Genomic DNA, 18,607 nt, shown 5'->3' with positions numbered 1-18,607 from the left:
TTATCTGTTGGCTGAAGAACTGGAAGCTCTGAAAACTTTTCTTCCCTTCAGTGTCGTTAAGCCTCAAGCTCTGTTTGAATACCTGGTTGTGAACAATGGATTCACAGCATTTCCTAATGTTTTCATTGCTTTGAGAATTTACTTAACAATGCCCGTAACAGTCGCATCATGCGAAAGAAGTTTTTCAAAACTAAAACTGATTAAAACATAATTACACTTAACAATTTCACAAGAGAGACTAAACATTTTGACGATGCTATCTGCAGAAAATGACATTACTAAAACCATTGACTTTGAAGTTATTTTGAAAGATTTTGCAAATAAAAAAGCCATAAAATTCTGTTTCTAAAAGACCTGCATAGGTCTGTAATTGTCTTAACTTGAATTTAAAAAATGAAAACTTTCATATTGTCTTTCAATATTTAGAAAATCAAGCATTTAATGCTTTTTGGCTAAGACTGGCATACTACACGAAATATAAAACATCAATTTCAACTTTTGTAGAGGCCCTGCTATCAAAATGGGCCACGCAATTCCTAGGCCCTGTGCCAAGGTACCATCTTTTACCAACGAGGGGTCCATTTAAGAGTTTGATAAATGTGGACTGTCCATTGCCTCCTATAGGTGCTGTCTGACCCACTGAGTTCCTCCAGTATTTTGTCCTTGAATCTTGTTCACATCACAAGCTCACATACCTTCTGTGTGACTGAAGGGTGGGAGGAGTTAAAAGAGAGTGGGACTGAGCTGGGAGGGGTATAAAGAGAGACCAACAGAGCTGTCCCGGATATAAAGAGGGTGGGACTGAGCTGGGAAGGGTCCTTTAATAGATTGACAACTTTACCTGAGCCGGTAGGAGAGTGGATGGAGGGCAAGTCAAGTAAAGTTTTTTGTCACTTAATTACACAAGAACAACCCGATGAAACAGCATCTCTGGTGTTCGGTACAAAACACGCAGACATAACACGCATTCAAACAAACAATACAGGACAAGTATTCATCTATACAAATAAATATTGCTTCATGAATACGAGAGTCTCGGAGGGTCAGTGCGAGCAGTTCCTTGGGTCATTCAGCCTTCTCACTGCCCATGGGAAGAAGCTGTTCCTCAGCCTGGTGGAGCTGGCTCTGATCCTCCTGCATCTCTTTCCACCACCGGAGCAGCCGAGAAAGATGCTGTGTGCGAGGTTGGAAGGAGTCCTCAATGATTTTGTTGCCCTCTTCAGACAGCAATCGCGATAGATCATGCGGATGAGGGATGGCTGGAGGGAGACTCCCGTAATCCTCTCTGCTGCCCTGATAATCCTGTGGATTTTTCTCTGATCCATTTCTCTGCAGCCGGCCAGGATGCTCTCAATAGAGCGATAAGCTGGTTTGCCTGGTGGCCTGAGCTGTGTTCACAGCTCTCTGCGGTTCCTAGCCTTGAAACATCAATGGATTTCCTTCCCCAGATGCTGCCTGTCCTGGTGAATGTTTCCAACATTTCCTAGTTTTATTTTATAATAACTGTTATCTGCATCTCGAATTACATTTTCATGCAAAGCTCTTCTGGGGGCCCAAACGTGCAAGAGAACCCCTTGTGGGAGACCTATTTTAATTCCAACCCCCGAGTCCTCCTCCTCAAACACATGCACTTATTAATAAATCCTGGTCTAACTTGGGACTCCGGGGCGATCCAGTTGTTTCGCGTGCGATGCCCGGCTCCGTGCGCCCCCTCGTGTCGCGTGGAAGCGCTGCTGCTTCAGTTCATCTCGGCTGGTCCCGAGCACTGACCGTCTCTTGGCTGGAATTGAAGGAGAAATAGCAAACAGCCACCCTGTGACACCGATTGCGGAAAGATTCTGAACAGACACCCCTCGCAGCTTTCAACCCGTTTCCTTCAAAAAGTAGGGTACTTTATGCCCAAATGTCACTTGCAGGCCATGACTCGAGAGATTTAATTTGCTTTTTGTTGCTTTGTTGGGCAGTGCATTTTTTTTAAAACTAAAGTACACTTAAAACAGTTTAGAAACAGAAATTTGGCAGAATATTGGAATGAGCTGGGGTGTTTTTTTTGCTGTTCCAATAAATCGAGGATCTGAGCAAAAGTTGAAGCATTGAGTTTTTAAGTCTGTGAAATCTCGTTATTTAACATTTGTTTTACGGGTGAAAATGTATCCATTTCCCTCTCTGTCCAGGGCTTTCCCAACTGATTCCACCCCCCCACCCCCACCCGTTCACCGGACAGGATCTCCAGTCAGACCGTGCGTGGCGCCAGTCTTATCATCTAGTTCGACAATAAACGGTACCAGATCTCCACTTCAAGGTCGCGGCTCAAAGTACTTGTAAAACCATCGAGTTAGTACAGATGCCAGGTAATATCGGTCTCCGCCCTGTTATCTCAGCTCCTGTCCAAAACTTTTCTGAAGTTAAGGAGCGCGTTTGAAAGGGAATGATCGAGATACATTTGGATGCAGTGTTAATGTACAGCGAGTCACATCAAAGGCCCTTCACATTTTAGCTTGTAAAGATCACAGTTAAAGCCCAGTTAGCCATAAATTGAACTAAAAGGCATCAGGGAATGAATGTGATTGTACACACGTTGATTCTGTGTGTGTATTTCACTCTGTGCAGACTGAATGAACTCAAGACTGAATTAACTCAAGATTGAATAGAGCCAAAACCTGTATAACACCGGTCACGGTGATCAATGGCAATTGCAGACTGTGATAATTTTAGATGAACCATATTTTTGCTGTCACTATTGTTCGTTTAATTCCAATACACTTGATTAATTCAGCCTCCCTTGTATTTAACAGAGTATTATGCATCCAAGTGTGTGCACTCGAGCGCTTAATACACAGCCTGGCACATGCTAAAAAAAATAGTCTATTCATTAATTTGTTTTTCTAACAGAATCATTCGGGATTACACGGTCGGCTGTTCATTGCTGTTTATTTGCTGTTCAGACTTTAAACATTAATATTTTGTCTAGTGAGAGGGAAAATGGGGATTGCGCAGCGTTGAATTTCACCTTTTGATGCTCTAAATTTGAAGCAAGTTTATTTTCGCCATGACTTATACGCAGAGAATAACCATGGACCAGTGTTTATCAGCTCTAATATTACCTTACTTTCTGTCAAATTCCCCGCAGGAACTGGGTTTAAAATCACGCAGCACTCCAGGATGGGGTTTTTTTTGTTCCATTAAAAAAGAACGGGAGGCCCCAATAAATCAAGAGCTGAGTTTGAACGACGATGGAAGTTGAGAGAGAGAATGTCTAAACGCATTGCCGGAGAAACTCAGCAGGTCAGGGTACTTTATGTGACAAAGATCACAACCAACGTTTCGGGCTTGAGCCCTTCATCAAGGCTGAAGCCTGAAACACTAATCTTTGCTACATAAAGGACACTGTTGGTGATGTATCTTTATCTTTGCTACATAAAGGACACTGTTGGTGATGTATCTTTATCTTTGCTACATAAAGGACACTGTTGGTTATGTATCTTTATCTTTGCTACATACCAGCTGAGTTTCTCCAGCTTTGCGTTTTGACTTCATTCTCGGTGCCTGCCTGCAGACTTTCGTGTTTTAATTTAGAGAGTGTATGTTTTCCTCTCCGATATAAAAAAAATGCTTTAAATTAATTCGAGGCTATATTTATTCACAATTTGACCAGGTCAACAATAATTCGCTTGAAAACGAAGGCTCCGTTCTAACTTAAATTTGGATACACAATGGATAATGTATGAAGCCCCGTTATCGCCCATGTGGTCGTTACTTTAAATTAATTGGAGGGGAAATCGAGGTCAGGCTTCCAGAACATATTAATAATAAAGAATTTACAATCTATGCTATCAGTCGACTTGATTTCCATCAGTCAGGTTGAGGAAGAGCGACAACTGGGGGGAGCTTCCTCGCAGATGCATCCTGCCGCTGGGCGAGGAAACTGCTCCGTGTGTTAGAGGTTGAGTTGCTCAGGAACGCTGCCTCCCGGATTGGAGGAGGATCGGATCGCCTGTTCCTGGGAGAGGGTTGGGAGGGATTGGGAGTGCTGGAAGCTGCCGGGTTTTGCGACTGTTCCCGAGGGCTGCCTGCCGAAGGATTTCTATTTTTTTTGGAGGCGGAACTCTCTGGGCTGTTTCATTACACCTTGAGGGAAAGTGGTCGGTCGGGGCACTACTGTGTGTCTGGCTGCGAGATGTACAGACAAGGAGAGTGACTGCACGGAGCTGAAATGACCAGCAGCCACAACTTGGGATTTCAAAGTGATTGGAAGAAACCTGAACCTTGACGACTCTGCGACCAGTTTATTCGCCTGGGGGGGGGAATCAAGGTTTTTTTTTTAGCATTGCTGTAAACATTTACTGTAATAAGTACCCCCCCCCCCCTCCCTCCACCATATATTCCGGGAGTGGGTTATCGCAAGGAGAGGAGAGCGAGAAAGCAAGTGTGTCTGTCCCCCAACTCGTTCCGCCTTGGCCGGGAGAGGAGAGAGCAGAATCCTCGTTATGTTCAAGTCGCGGTCACTCAGGCTGGCGGCTGGCAGTCTGCTTCTCTGCATCTTCGGCCTCTGTCGGGCAGGTAAGAAGTGTGGGCTGATCAGCCTTCGCATTCGCTCAGTTCCGAGGCGGTCGGGTGAAGCAGGCGGGCTGGTCCAGGTGGAAGCAGGCAGACTGGTCCGCGCTGGTCCAGGTTGAAGTAGCCGGGCTGGGGCCGCTCCGGAGATGTTTGAGGTTCCTAATTCTTCCTCCTTCACCCCCCCCCCCCCCCCCCCAGACCTGTGGCTCAAGGAGGAAAAAGTTATTTTTTCACCCCCTCCTCCCGACATTGAGCTGCCAAACCCCGCCTCGTCTCTGCTGCCCACTGGGCCGTTAGATGACACCCCTTCCCCTCTTGTCCTTCTCATACTCGGGGGTAGAAGGGGCCACATTCCCTCCCATGAGTAGCGAGCGATGTCTCCGGGCTCCGGCGTGCTGAGCGGACACGGGGAGCTGCGGGGAACGTTGTGCCGGGATACGGAGGGGTGAAGTTTGCCCCACCCTCCCTGTCCTTCCCGAGCGAACAAGAACTCTTGGCCCATCAACTCCACTGCTCACCCACCTTCCACCCCTCTCCTGACCCTCACCCACCTTCCACCCCTCTCCTGACCCTCACCCACCTTCCACCCCTCTCCTCACCCTCACACACCTTCCACCACTCCATCCTAACCTTCACACACCCACACCCTCGACCCTCACCCACCCACACCCTCCCAAACCCCCTCCTGACCCTCACCCACCCACACCCTCCCAAACCCCCTCCTGACCCTCACAACCTCACACTCCACTCCTGACCTTCAGTCCTCTTTTCTCTTCTACCTCATATTCCATTCTACCTTCCCTCCACAGCAGCCCACGCCCCTCCTTCCCATCTCTTTTCCTTCCCTCCTTGCGTCAAATTTCCCTACTGCCCCTGCACAGATCCTCTTCTAGCACTCCCTCGGTTCTCTCTCCCCCCATCTCCCACCAGGCTACCTCTTTATTGTTTTACTCTCAACCCCCCCTCCCTCTCTCACCCCTCTTTCTCTCATTCCCTCCCTCATTTTCTCTCTCTCTCTAACAATTCCTCTCACCCCATGCCTTCTCCTCCCCCCACCTCACTCTCCATTTGCCCTTTCCATATTCTTTCCCTCCACCCTTGTCCTTCTCCCCTTCACTGGCCCATCCTGAACACCCAGGAAGATGCTTTATGTTTGGCATCTCTCTCTTTCTCACTTTCACTCTCTTTCTCGCTTACACTCTCTTTCTCGCTTACACTCTCTTTCTCGCTTACACTCTCTTTCTCGCTTACACTCTCTTTCTCGCTTACACTCTCTCTCGCTTACACTCTCTCTCGCTTACACTCTCTCTCGCTTACACTCTCTCTCGCTTACACTCTCTCTCGCTTACACTCTCGCTCGCTTACACTCTCGCTCGCTTACACTCTCGCTCGCTTACACTCTCGCTCGCTTACACTCTCGCTCGCTTACACTCTCGCTCGCTTACACTCTCGCTCGCTTACACTCTCGCTCGCTTACACTCTCGCTCGCTTACACTCTCGCTCGCTTACACTCTCGCTCGCTTACACTCTCGCTCGCTTACACTCTCGCTCGCTTACACTCTCGCTCGCTTACACTCTCGCTCGCTTACACTCTCGCTCGCTTACACTCTCGCTCGCTTACACTCTCGCTCGCTTACACTCTCTCTCGCTTACACTCTCTCTCGCTTACACTCTCTCTCGCTTACACTCTCGCTTACACTCTCGCTTACACTCTCGCTCGCTTACACTCTCGCTCGCTTACACTCTCGCTCGCTTACACTCTCGCTCGCTTACACTCTCGCTCGCTTACACTCTCGCTCGCTTACACTCTCGCTCGCTTACACTCTCGCTCGCTTACACTCTCGCTCGCTTACACTCTCTCTCGCTTACACTCTCTCTCGCTTACACTCTCTCTCGCTTACACTCTCGCTTACACTCTCGCTTACACTCTCGCTTACACTCTCGCTCGCTTACACTCTCGCTCGCTTACACTCTCGCTCGCTTACACTCTCGCTCGCTTACACTCTCGCTCGCTTACACTCTCGCTCGCTTACACTCTCGCTCGCTTACACTCTCGCTCGCTTACACTCTCGCTCGCTTACACTCTCGCTCGCTTACACTCTCGCTCGCTTACACTCTCGCTCGCTTACACTCTCGCTCGCTTACACTCTCGCTCGCTTACACTCTCGCTCGCTTACACTCTCGCTCGCTTACACTCTCGCTCGCTTACACTCTCGCTCGCTTACACTCTCGCTCGCTTACACTCTCGCTCGCTTACACTCTCGCTCGCTTACACTCTCGCTCGCTTACACTCTCGCTCGCTTACACTCTCGCTCGCTTACACTCTCGCTCGCTTACACTCTCTCTCGCTTACACTCTCTCTCGCTTACACTCTCTCTCGCTTACACTCTCGCTTACACTCTCGCTTACACTCTCGCTCGCTTACACTCTCGCTCGCTTACACTCTCGCTCGCTTACACTCTCGCTCGCTTACACTCTCGCTCGCTTACACTCTCGCTCGCTTACACTCTCTTTCTCGCTTACACTCTCTTTCTCGCTTACACTCTCTTTCTCGCTTACACTCTCTTTCTCGTTTACACTCTCTCTCGCTTACACTCTCTCTCGCTTACACTCTCTCTCGCTTACACTCTCTCTCGCTTACACTCTCTCTCGCTTACACTCTCTCTCGCTTACACTCTCTCTCGCTTACACTCTCTCTCGCTTACACTCTCTCTCGCTTACACTCTCGCTCGCTTACACTCTCGCTCGCTTACACTCTCGCTCGCTTCCACTCTCGCTCGCTTACACTCTCGCTCGCTTCCACTCTCGCTCGCTTCCACTCTCGCTCGCTTCCACTCTCGCTCGCTTCCACTCTCGCTCGCTTCCACTCTCGCTCGCTTCCACTCTCGCTCGCTTCCGCTCACTCGCTCGCTTCCACTCTCGCTCGCTTGCTCTCTCGCTCGCTTGCTCTCTCGCTCGCTTGCTCTCTCGCTCGCTTGCTCTCTCGCTCGCTTGCTCTCTCGCTCGCTTGCTCTCTCGCTCGCTTGCTCTCTCGCTCGCTTGCTCTCTCGCTCGCTTGCTCTCTCGCTCGCTTGCACTCTCGCTCGCTTGCACTCTCGCTCGCTTGCACTCTCGCTCGCTTGCACTCTCGCTCGCTTGCACTCTCGCTCGCTTGCACTCTCGCTCGCTTGCACTCTCGCTCGCTTGCACTCTCGCTCGCTTCCACTCTCGCTCGCGCGCCCTCTCTCGCTCGCGCGCCCTCTCTCGCTCGCGCGCCCTCTCTCGCTCGCGCGCCCTCTCTCGCTCGCGCGCCCTCTCTCTCCCGCGCGCCCTCTCCCGCGCGCCCTCTCCCGCGCGCCCTCTCCCGCGCGCCCTCTCCCGCGCGCCCTCTCCCGCGCGCCCTCTCCCGCGCGCCCTCTCCCGCGCGCCCTCTCCCGCGCGCCCTCTCCCGCGCGCCCTCTCCCGCGCGCCCTCTCCCCCCCTGCCGCTCCCCCCCTGCCGCTCCCCCCCTGCCGCTCCCCCCCTGCCGCTCCCCGGCTGCCGCTCCCCCCCTGCCGCTCCCCGGCTGCCGCTCCCCCCCTGCCGCTCCCCCCCTGCCGCTCCCCCGCTGCCGCTCCCTCCCTGCCGCTCCCCCGCTGCCACGCGCCCCCGCTGCCACGCGCCCCCGCTGCCACGCGCCCCCGCTGCCACGCGCCCCCGCTGCCACGCGCCCCCGCTGCCACGCGCCCCCCGCTGCCACGCGCCCCCGCTGCCACGCGCCCCCGCTGCCACCCGCCCCCGCTGCCACCCGCCCCCGCTGCCACCCGCCCCCGCTGCCACCCGCCCCCTCCCTCCCCCCGCCCCCTCCCTCCCCCCCGCCCCCTCCCTCCCTCCCTCCCCCTCCCTCCCTCCCTCCCTCCCTCCCGCCCCCTCCCTCCCTCCCTCCCGCCCCCCCCCTCCCTCCCTCCCTCCCTCCCGCCCCCTCCCTCCCTCCCTCCCACCCCCCCTCTCTCTCTCTCTCTCTCTCGCCCTCTCTCCCTCTCGCCCCTTTTCTCTCTCTCGCCCCCTCTCTCTCTCTCGCCCATGCTCTCTCTCTCGCCCCCTCTCCCTCTCTCGCCCATGCTCTCTCTCTCTCCCTCTCTCTCTCCCTCTCTCTCTCCCTCTCTCTCTCCCTCTCTCTCTCCCTCTCTCTCTCTCTCTCTCTCTCTCTCTCTCTCTCACGCATACGCTCTCTATCTCTCTCTCACCAGGTCCCAGTTTTGAATGGAAATGGTGAAGCTTTCATGCCGCTTATTCATGGAAAACCACAGGCGGTCCTGTGGGAGTTGGTAGTGGGAAAGTGGGTAGTTTTTTTTGGGGGGGTGGCTGTTGGGAACGGGCGTCCCACAATCGCACACAATGGCCAGTCACAGGACCCCGCACTCTGGCCTGGCTTTCTGGCTGATGTGTATGGGAGTGGGTTCCGTTTCCCAGTAGATCCGGTCCTTGCAATGTTCTGAATAGTGTGGAGCATCACCCTGCAGGGAGAAATAACGTTTGGGTTTTATTTTGGGAAAGTTTGGGGTTGGGGTGAGAAATGCAACTGTGTGAACATGACTGGGGTTGTTTGGTGAGCTGCGGTGGGCAGGTGTCCCCTTGGGGGAGAAGGTGACTTATTAGTTTGGTAAAACTCGTCTTGAAAGATGTGGTTAAGGTGACCCTGCCATTTCACCCTGGTCACCACAGATCTGGTGTAAGACATAGGGCAGCTGAGGGGTTCCTCGGCTGACACCATCCACTGAAAAGGAGCGCAGCTCTCTCTGCCCAAACCAAACAAACACAGAGGTGGCTGAACAGAGCACAAGATGGTTAACATATCCCGAAGTTCATGGGGATGATAACGTTCCCAGGTTAAAGGCTGGATGCCTCGGATGAGATGTACAAAGCGGTTCCTCTCAGAGGTCTTGCCATGTGCCGACTGGTTTGCATACCAAGAATTTAATCTGATCAACTCCAAGCATTGAAAATGTGGAACTTCAAGTCTCAGGGCAGATCACTTACAAGCATGCACAGAAAACAGACCCTTCAGCCCTTTGAGTCTGTACCAAACTATTATTCTGCCTGTCCCATTGACCTGCACCCAGTCCATTGACCAACATACCCCTCCCATCCATGTACCTGTCCAAATTTTTCTTAAATGTTAAAATTGAGCCTGCATCCACCACTTCAGCTGGAAGCTGTTCCACTCTCCCACCACTCTCTCTGTGAAGAAGTTCCCTCTAATGTTCTCCTGCCTAGAATCTTCCCTTTTCACCCTGAACCTCTTTCCTCTGGTTTGTATCTCACCTACCTCAGTGGAAAAACCTAATTACATTTATTCTGTCGAGACCCCTCATAATTTTGTATCGTATCTCCCCTCATTCTTCTCCACTTCAGGGAGTAAAGTGCTAACCTGTTTAACCTTCCCATTTCACTCAGTTCCTGAAGTCTGAGCAACATCCCAATCAATCTTCTCCACACCCTTTCATTATTACTGATATATTTCCTGTAGCTAAGTGAACAAACTGTACACAATACTCCAAATTTTGCCTCACCAATGTCTTGTACAACCATCACATCCCAGCTCCTATATTCAATACTTTGATTTAGGTTGATCTCTTGATTCAGTTTTATCCTCACTAACCTCTCATACATTCGGCACTCTCACACCCCTCCCTCATGCATATTCACACCCAAATCTGCACTCCTTCCCCACCGCACACAATTTTAGTTTGGTATTGATGCAGAAACACAAGAAATTGGGAAGAAAAGCAAAAGCTGCTGGAAGCACTCAGTGTCTATAGGAAGAGAAACTATTTCTCTCTCCCCACAGATAGTGCCTGACCTGGTTTTTGAAAAATTCCTGCATATTAAGTTTATTTTCAGCAATTAGTTATCTTTCCAATGAAATATGCAAGGATGCAAATGCTGTGATTGTAGTAAAAGCACAGAAATGCTGGAGGAACTCAGCTGGTCTCGCATTGTCCAGAGGAGGTAAAGCTATCTTACAGGTATACCTGCTTTACAAATTCTCGCTTTACGCAAATTTGCTTTTATGAATAAACCTGGGTTTATTTTTACAAAAGGATTTTTGCTTTTACGAAAGCAGTGAGGCATTATAGATTCTGCAAGTGCACCCTGAGCAGCTCTTCCTCTCTCTCCTACATCCCAGTCTCCTGTACCTCCCACCACCCCAATCTCCGAAGACTCAGCCTAACTATACATACATTGTTTCTACTTAATATAGACTGTGTATTTATCATGTTCCTGCTTTTATTAAATGTTATTTTAGGTTTGATGTGTTATTTGGTAAGGATATATTTGGGGTCTAGGAATACTCAAAAAATTTTCCCAGAGAAATCAATGGTAATCGCTTCTTTGCTTTACGGCATTTTGGCTTATGAAAGGTTCCGTAGGAACACTCTCGTTTCGTAAAGTATACCTGTACCAATATTTTGGGCCTGAGCCCTTCTTAAGGGTGTGAGTTCAAAGCAAGCAGGTGCCTGAATTGTAGGGTTAACTATTTATATTACTACCCCTGCCTCTAATGGGGACACATGGGTTATTACTTCCTCCGTTGTTTGATGACCTTCCCCACCAGTCTCAACCCCTCAATGTCCGTTAGCAAAGAAGACCCTAGCCTCTGGTCCTTCCCCACAAATCTTTGCATTGGTGCACCAATCCTCAGTTTTTCGCTCAGCAAGTTCCCTGATGGTCTGGAATGTATATAAAATGTATCCTTTTTCATGCCCAAAACATCAGTGTGATATATATTTACCTCCTATGGATGCTGTGAGATTGGCTGAGTTCCTCCAGCATTTCTGTGTTTTTTTCTATTTCCAATACAAATATTGCCAGGCAGATTGCTTGATACTGTAGCATTTTTCTGAAGTTACTGATAAGTTGTAGGTTTTGCCCAAATCAGGCTTGGCAATTTCCTGCCAGGGATAGGATGTAGTCTTCTGCCCTGCAAGGAATGATGGTCCATGACATCCAAAGATCTAATAGAGGCAAATTTACAGTATCTGGTAAATTTCCATCAACAAGAACCAACTCCAGGCTTAAACATTGGTTGGTCTTCACTCGTGAACTGAAACTGTTCTGGAACTGGAGGGCAATTCTGGAGCAGAATTTGTAACAATTGTTGTGACATAAATTATGTTGTAAAATCCTGTTGGAGGGATCAGGATTCTCTCAGTGGGCTTGTTTAGATGCTGATTATCTATCTACACAGTTAACAGTTTTGTGAGTCTAGTTTAATGTGTCTGACATGCTTTGATATTTGAAAATGCTTGTAAAATTCCATTCACTGTTGATTGTGAACGATACCCGTACCTTATGTAAATTCAGGTGGTATTTTCATTCTTCTGGTTCCTCAACTCTGCAGGTTTTATATCTGTAGCTTTGTTCCCATTCCATCACCTAATGCCAATTTTTTTTTCTTGCACTGTGAATATGTGTTTATCTTTTTATAATCATTGTCTCTTGATCAGACTTGACATGTAGTGGTAATTTATATTGTTGCTGTTGGTTATCTGTGGCTGCAGCAAATAAGAATTCCAGTGCATTGGATGTTGTTCTTGTGTATATGACAATAAACTCTCATCATCTTGTCCCACTCAAATTATTTCGCCCCTATTTCACTCTTTCTTCACTCCCCACATACCAGTGGTTCTCAACCATTTTCTTTCCACTCACATACCACTTTAAGTAATCCCTATGCTTTTCGTAGTCTGTGGTTAGTAAGGGATTGCTTAAAGTGGTATGTGAGTGGGAAGGGAAAGTTGAGAATTTCTGGTCTAGACTCAATTGTGACTGAAATATTTTGCTAGAGAAAAATTGTCATTGGCCCATTTCCTTTGGAGTTATGAAACCGTACACATAACGAGTCAATTAGGGATGATTAAAACAGTGGTTTTCGAACTCTTTCTTTCCACCCACATACCACCTTACTAATCACAAAGCCCTAGTGGCATAGGGAATACTTAAAGTGGAATGTGAGTGGAAAGAAAAACGTTGAGAACCATTGCCATATACCCTTCTTGTCACACTCTCTTTTCCTCTTTCCCCATACCCTCCCTCCCTCTCTCAACCCCTTCCTCTCTCACCCTGACTCCCTCACCTCCCTTTCTCCTCCTCTCATACCCCTCTCCCTCTCTCACACCCCTTCCTCCCTCCCCCTCCCCACCCCACCAAAGTAAGCCTGTTCATTCTCTACAAGCCTTCGGTTTTGCAGCTGCTCAACTTGAAATCTTCACTTGGTGACCAGCCTGTGTCCTGGAGACAGCAACAGACTGGAATGAGCTAGACCTGTCAATTCTTAATGTGCATTGTATATCCTGCTGGTCCCTTGATCGCACAGTGCACTGTTAGCTCATCTTCCTGTATAACTAGACATGAAACATTTGTGGGAAAGGGCTTCAAAATCAGGGTGTTTTTTTAAACCAGTAAATCCACATTTAGCCTCAACTTTGAATCCGACTCTGAGTCCATCCCCTCACCCATTGGCCCCATCTTTGTACCCTGCCAGGTTTATGTTCAATGTTCTCAAAGACAAAGTAGCAGAAAGTTGCAGCATCCTGACACATCTGAAGAAATACTTGATAAAGTGATGGGTGGGGGAATGAGCTGAAGAGAAGTTGGGAGTGATATGTGGAGCTTTCATGTCGTGGATTGGCAGCCTGTAAATTCTGTGATGGACAACCAACTCTCTCTTTTAAATCCCATTGAGGGGAATGGTGACTCAGCAAATTTAATATTAAAAAAACTTTCTTTGGATAATTGTTGACTTGTTGATAAAACATGGTCAGAATCACTGCTTTTTATAAAATGGATGTTTGTTTAATACTGTTTGTGGAGATGCATCAGTGATCTTTCTGTTGGTTGAAATTTCTTTGTGTTCTTCAGTCACACCTACGAAAGTTTCCGTGTGGGTATTCAAGGTCTTGCAGAATGGTTTATAGGGCGAACTAATGACACTGTCCTCACTCCACTGGACTGTGTAATAATGTACCACTTCACTGCAACATAAACAGGAGGGTCTGATCTGTGATTAGCTCATCGTAAAGCATTATTAGTGGAGGCTATAAACATGTAAACTGGAGTCTTGAGAGACACTGCAATGAGTTGACTGGGGATATCTGTAGATAGTTGGGCAGTTTCAGCATTTGTGAAATGAGGCGCACCTGGTTGTAATTGGTGCTTTAATGCACTTTGAAATTACTGTCAACTTAGTTCAGAAGGTAACAGATTCTTTAATGTTAATTCCCTCAAGAAATCAAAGGCTCCCAAGAGTCTACCACTAGATGGCATTTCATGGCTTCCTGTGGACTGGCCTCTATGGTGTGTCATAGTGACATCTAGAGGCTTTGAAATTTACCTTCCCTGATGGAAAGAAATACAGCCTTTGTGATAGCAAGTCAGTGGAAAACAAACACCTACATTTTTATCTTTCAAATATCTCTCAGAAATGGAAAATGGTCAACCAGTTTACCTATCTCGGCTGCACCATTTCATCAGATGCAAGGATCGACAATGAGATAGACAACAGACTCGCCAAGGCAAATAGCGCCTTTGGAAGACTACACAAAAGAGTCTGGAAAAACAACCAACTGAAAAACCTCACAAAGATAAGCGTATACAGAGCCGTTGTCATACCCACACTCCTGTTCGGCTCCGAATCATGGGTCCTCTACCGGCACCACCTACGGCTCCTAGAACGCTTCCACCAGCGTTGTCTCCGCTCCATCCTCAACATCCATTGGAGCGCTCACACCCCTAACGTCGAGGTACTCGAGATGGCAGAGGTCGACAGCATCGAGTCCACGCTGCTGAAGATCCAGCTGTGCTGGATGGGTCACGTCTCCAGAATGGAGGACCATCGCCTTCCCAAGATCGTATTATATGGCGAGCTCTCCACTGGCCACCGTGACAGAGGTGCACCAAAGAAAAGGTACAAGGACTGCCTAAAGAAATCTCTTGGTGCCTGCCACATTGACCACCGCCAGTGGGCTGATAACGCCTCAAACCGTGCATCTTGGCGCCTCACAGTTTGGCGGGCAGCAGCCTCCTTTGAAGAAGACCGCAGAGCCCACCTCACTGACAAAAGGCAAAGGAGGAAAAACCCAACACCCAACCCCAACCAACCAATTTTCCCTTGCAACCGCTGCAATCGTGTCTGCCTGTCCCGCATCGGACTGGTCAGCCACAAACGAGCCTGCAGCTGACGTGGACTTTTTTACCCCCTCCATAAATCTTCGTCCGCGAAGCCAAGCCAAAGAAGATCTCTCAGAACATAAGAAAAACAGTCATCCACCAATGAGTCATCACTGTTATCTGAACAACAAGAGCCAGTTTGATATCAGCAAGCTCCACAAAGAGAAATGGCTGGTTAGCACGTTAACCTCCTGTGCTCTCTATTCAAATATTATCATGGGATTTTTGATTTCCATCCAAAGAGGGGAAACATTGTAGAGACTTGACTCAAAACCTTGACTGTCCATTTCTGCCTGTGGATGCTGCCTCCCTCGCTGAGTTCCCCCAGCAGCCCATTGTTTGTTTGCTCAGTGTCTCTCCAGTGGGACTTGAAAATAATTTTTTTTTAGACATACAGCATGGTAACAGGCCCTTCCGGCCTGTGTGCCCAGTTGCACCGAATTGACCTACAACTCCCAGGTGGGAGGAAACTGGAGCCCCCGGAGAAAACCCACGCAGACACTGGGAATACAAACTCCTTTCAAGCAGCACCAGAACTCAGAACCCTAAAGAGCAATTAGCAAGGAGGGTAGGAGCTGAGGAAAAGTGACCCTGACAATTTGAAGAGGATTATAACTCAGTAGATAAAATGAATTGGCTTGGTCATGCGGAACTGCATTGTAAGAGCCTGCTTGCTTTTTTTGGAAGCTGTTGCAGAGTTGCAAAACTATTCTCCTTGCTGCCTTTATCTTAATAGAGTGAACTTTTCTGAGCTGATGTTATCAAACCTCAGAGTTGTGCAGGAGGCAAACAGTACATCAAATGACTTTAGTGGCATTTGAGACTAATATCGAGAGAGGATCTAAGGGGAAAAGATTTACATTTGTCAATAAACATATTCATGTCTTTCTAATATCATAATTGTCAATGCCTTTGTGTTAATGTGTGGCAGCATTTAAATTGCCCTAAAGCCACAACTATTCCGAGTTTGTGTGAATATATGTTCTCTTTTAAAGCAATGACTTCTTTACGAAAGAAACAAACAATTCTGTAATGTTCATTCCAAAAGCTAGAGGGGTCGCTTCAAGCATGTACAAAATCGGTCCATTCAGTCCAAAATTGGTAGATTCTGGCATTCATATAATCTGTCTTCGTTTAACCCATTTTTGCTTCTCTTTCAGTCCCTTGTGCCTTGATCCAGCCAATTATCTCAAATGTTCCATCTAAGGGTGACTGTACATTTCATGTTCTCAACGCATTCTGTGGAAAGTTTTCTCCCAAATTCCCAATTGGATTAATTAGTGAATATCTAATACTTTTGGCCCTTGAGTTAGTCTCCATGTCAATTAGCCGTGCTGTTGAGTATTGAGAGAGGAACTTGATCCTGAGGTGGGCAAGGGTGAGTTGCCTTTGAACCTATAGGTTGTACTTTGAGTACAGAGTTAAGTCTCCTTGTGGACTTGGAGTGTTTTTCAATGCATCTGGGTGTGTTCCACCAAAAGCATGAACCCCTTTTTTGATCTTGCCCTAAAACTGACCGTGTATCCCACTGCAGTGATTAGTATTGAATTATTCCTCCTTTGTACCATGCAGTAAATTATTACATTGAAACATAATTCTCGTTTGCAAACTTAATTTTTAAAATTTAGACGTAGAGTATGATAACAGGCCCTTTCAGCCCGTGCCGCCCAAACACACCTAATTGACCTACAACCCCCAGTACATTTTGAATGGTGGGAGGAAACCGGAGCTCCCGGGGAAAACCCATGTAGGCACAGGAGGAACATATAAGCTCCTTACAGATAGTGTGGGATTTGAACCCTGGACATGATCGTTGGCGCTATAACTGCGCCACCCACAACTGAACAGATGTTAGTTTTGAAATGTCTTACCTCCCTCCTCTGCGATCTGCTTCCTCTGTTTCCATCTTTTCTTTTCTCTCTAACCTTCTTACTTCCAAGGTGGTCTCTCCAGCTGGCTCTCCCCCATTCCTACTTCATGTCCAATCACCACACTCCCAATATACTTGATATCACCCCTTCCTACTTTGACCTCAATAAAGGGTCCTGATCTGAAATGTTGACTGGCCTTTTCTCTCCAAAGATTCTGCCTGACCCATTGACTCCCTCCAGCATTTCATTGCCTGCTCAGCATTTGTTTCTCTTGTTTCATAGCTCATTGTGACCTCGTGGTGATCAATCTGTAATATATCAAAATGATTTTGAACAGGCCTGTCCCAAATTCCCCCTGGCTTCCCTGCTCAGGAGTATAGCCCCACTTCACTAATTCTCAGGTAACCCTCAGCTCCTCTTTCCAATCCACCTCTGGTCCTCCTCCTGCCTCTCATCATCTATTTCCATCCCCTTTCCCTTCTTTGTTGCATTCGCCTCTTACCCAGCAGGTCCTCTCCTCCATCTAATTCCAGCTGCCGTTCCCTTCTCCCGCAATAGTCCCTATTATAGTAAAACACTGTTATCCGGAATTCAAGCAAGTGACTGCCTCAAGCAAAATAAAAAATGAGGAAAATAAATGGGTATGAAAATGGAAGTTTAAAATTGGTGCACCTCACCGTTAGTTCTCCATTCACGTCACACGCAGTCTCAATCAACCGGGAGGATCACTTATCCGGCATCTACCAATCCCAAGGTGCCAGATACCAGGGATTTTACTGTGCGTGCATGCGTGCGTGCGTCAGTGGCATAGTTAGAGAGAGTGCAGGGGGAGCCTTCACCCACCCCACCCCCACCCATTGGTCCGACGCCACCGAAAAATCAGTGCGGTCCGTCATTCAACCACTAACTCACCATCTGGTATGTGTCGTGACACCTTTTTTATGTGCTCGCTCCTCCGAACTTCAGAACCTGGCTACTCCTCTTGTGTGCATGTGTGAGAGTTTTGACTTCCATCTCCCACCCCCCCACACCCCCTCCTCGAGAAGGCCTATTCCTGCTCCTATCACTTGTGTTCTTTTGGGCTGGGTAACGCACACACCCATTTTCCCTTGTACAATTACATTACCAGAAAGAGTATTTTTAAATTGGTACCGGGAGTCTTTTGGGGGCCAAGGAGTGACTCACTTGGAGATATTCTGTGATACAGGGAATCTTTGACCCATGCGTCTGGGTGTCTCAGGCTCTATTAAAGTGGCTGAAGTGTTTCAGTGTGGAACTGCCTTAGTTGTGCTGTCCTTAACGCCAGGAGTCAACAAAATAGCATTATCGGTGGTATCACCCATGGTTTCTTGCAATCTGGCCTTTTTTGAGACGAGTGGGCATGCTAATAGCATGAGAAAGCAACAAAAGGATGTGGAGCAGAACAACATTAAAGGAATGATCATAAATCTAAAGGAAAATCAACAAGCCTCTATTTCATGTGAAAAATACCCATTTCTAGGGCCATTTAATACTATTTATGACCCACAAATGTGTTTTCTGGGTGTAAAACTGTCCACCAGACACACTTGGATGGAGATGGGTATTTTGACTTTTGTTTGTGTTCTGATTGGTGGTCTGCGTTCGATAAATGAAAGGTGTCAATCGCAAGTGAGCTTCCCTACCACCCCTCCCCCACCAAACCTTTGATGCTTTTCTAACATACCCCCACCCAGCATCATCCATTCTCATCCCCTTCTGCCTAAATTTCACCAACAGAATCCCCTTCCCCTCCTGGTCCAATCAGTTCTTCACCCCTCCTCAAGTTTCCATTCTGTCACCATTATAACCTGATCAGATTGTCGAACATGGCTCCTTTCCTTCCATGGCACTTTCCATGCAGCTGTCTCTAGGGGGTCTTCTTCTTCCACCTGATCTCTCTGTCTCTCCCCATCTTTCTCTGACTCTTCCGCCCCTTATCTGTCCATGGAGGAGGATTAGGCAGATGG

General features: G+C 48.1%; 1 protein-coding gene and 1 long non-coding RNA gene across 4 annotated transcripts in view; one reads left to right on the top strand and one right to left on the bottom strand.

Annotated features, from left to right (window-relative positions):
- Window positions 1–3,984: 3,984 nt before the first annotated feature.
- unc5b (unc-5 netrin receptor B) overlaps window positions 3,985–18,607 on the top strand; it is a 313,598-nt gene continuing 298,975 nt past the window's right edge. For 2 of the 3 annotated variants that reach the window (XR_011340201.1, XM_069885578.1), the window contains exon 1: window positions 3,986–4,560. Coding sequence is in view for 2 of the 3 variants with exons in the window: in XM_069885578.1 (XP_069741679.1) it covers window positions 4,488–4,560 (73 nt within the window). In the remaining variant the exon portion in view is untranslated. Of the gene's footprint in view, window positions 4,561–18,607 lie in introns of all 3 variants that reach the window. The other variant, XM_069885579.1, reaches the window with a different exon arrangement.
- On the bottom strand, window positions 8,791–16,850 carry LOC138736300 (uncharacterized). Its single transcript, XR_011340204.1, has 2 exons — window positions 16,620–16,850; window positions 8,791–9,032 (listed from the first exon to the last, which is right to left on the bottom strand). It is a non-coding gene; the product is annotated as an uncharacterized lncRNA (long non-coding RNA).

Source organism: Narcine bancroftii, chromosome 6 (assembly GCF_036971445.1).
Source record: "Narcine bancroftii isolate sNarBan1 chromosome 6, sNarBan1.hap1, whole genome shotgun sequence".
Classification (NCBI taxonomy): Eukaryota; Metazoa; Chordata; class Chondrichthyes; order Torpediniformes; family Narcinidae; genus Narcine; species Narcine bancroftii.
Note: the sequence above shows the minus strand (reverse complement) of the source record. Positions and strands in the feature narration are given on the sequence as shown.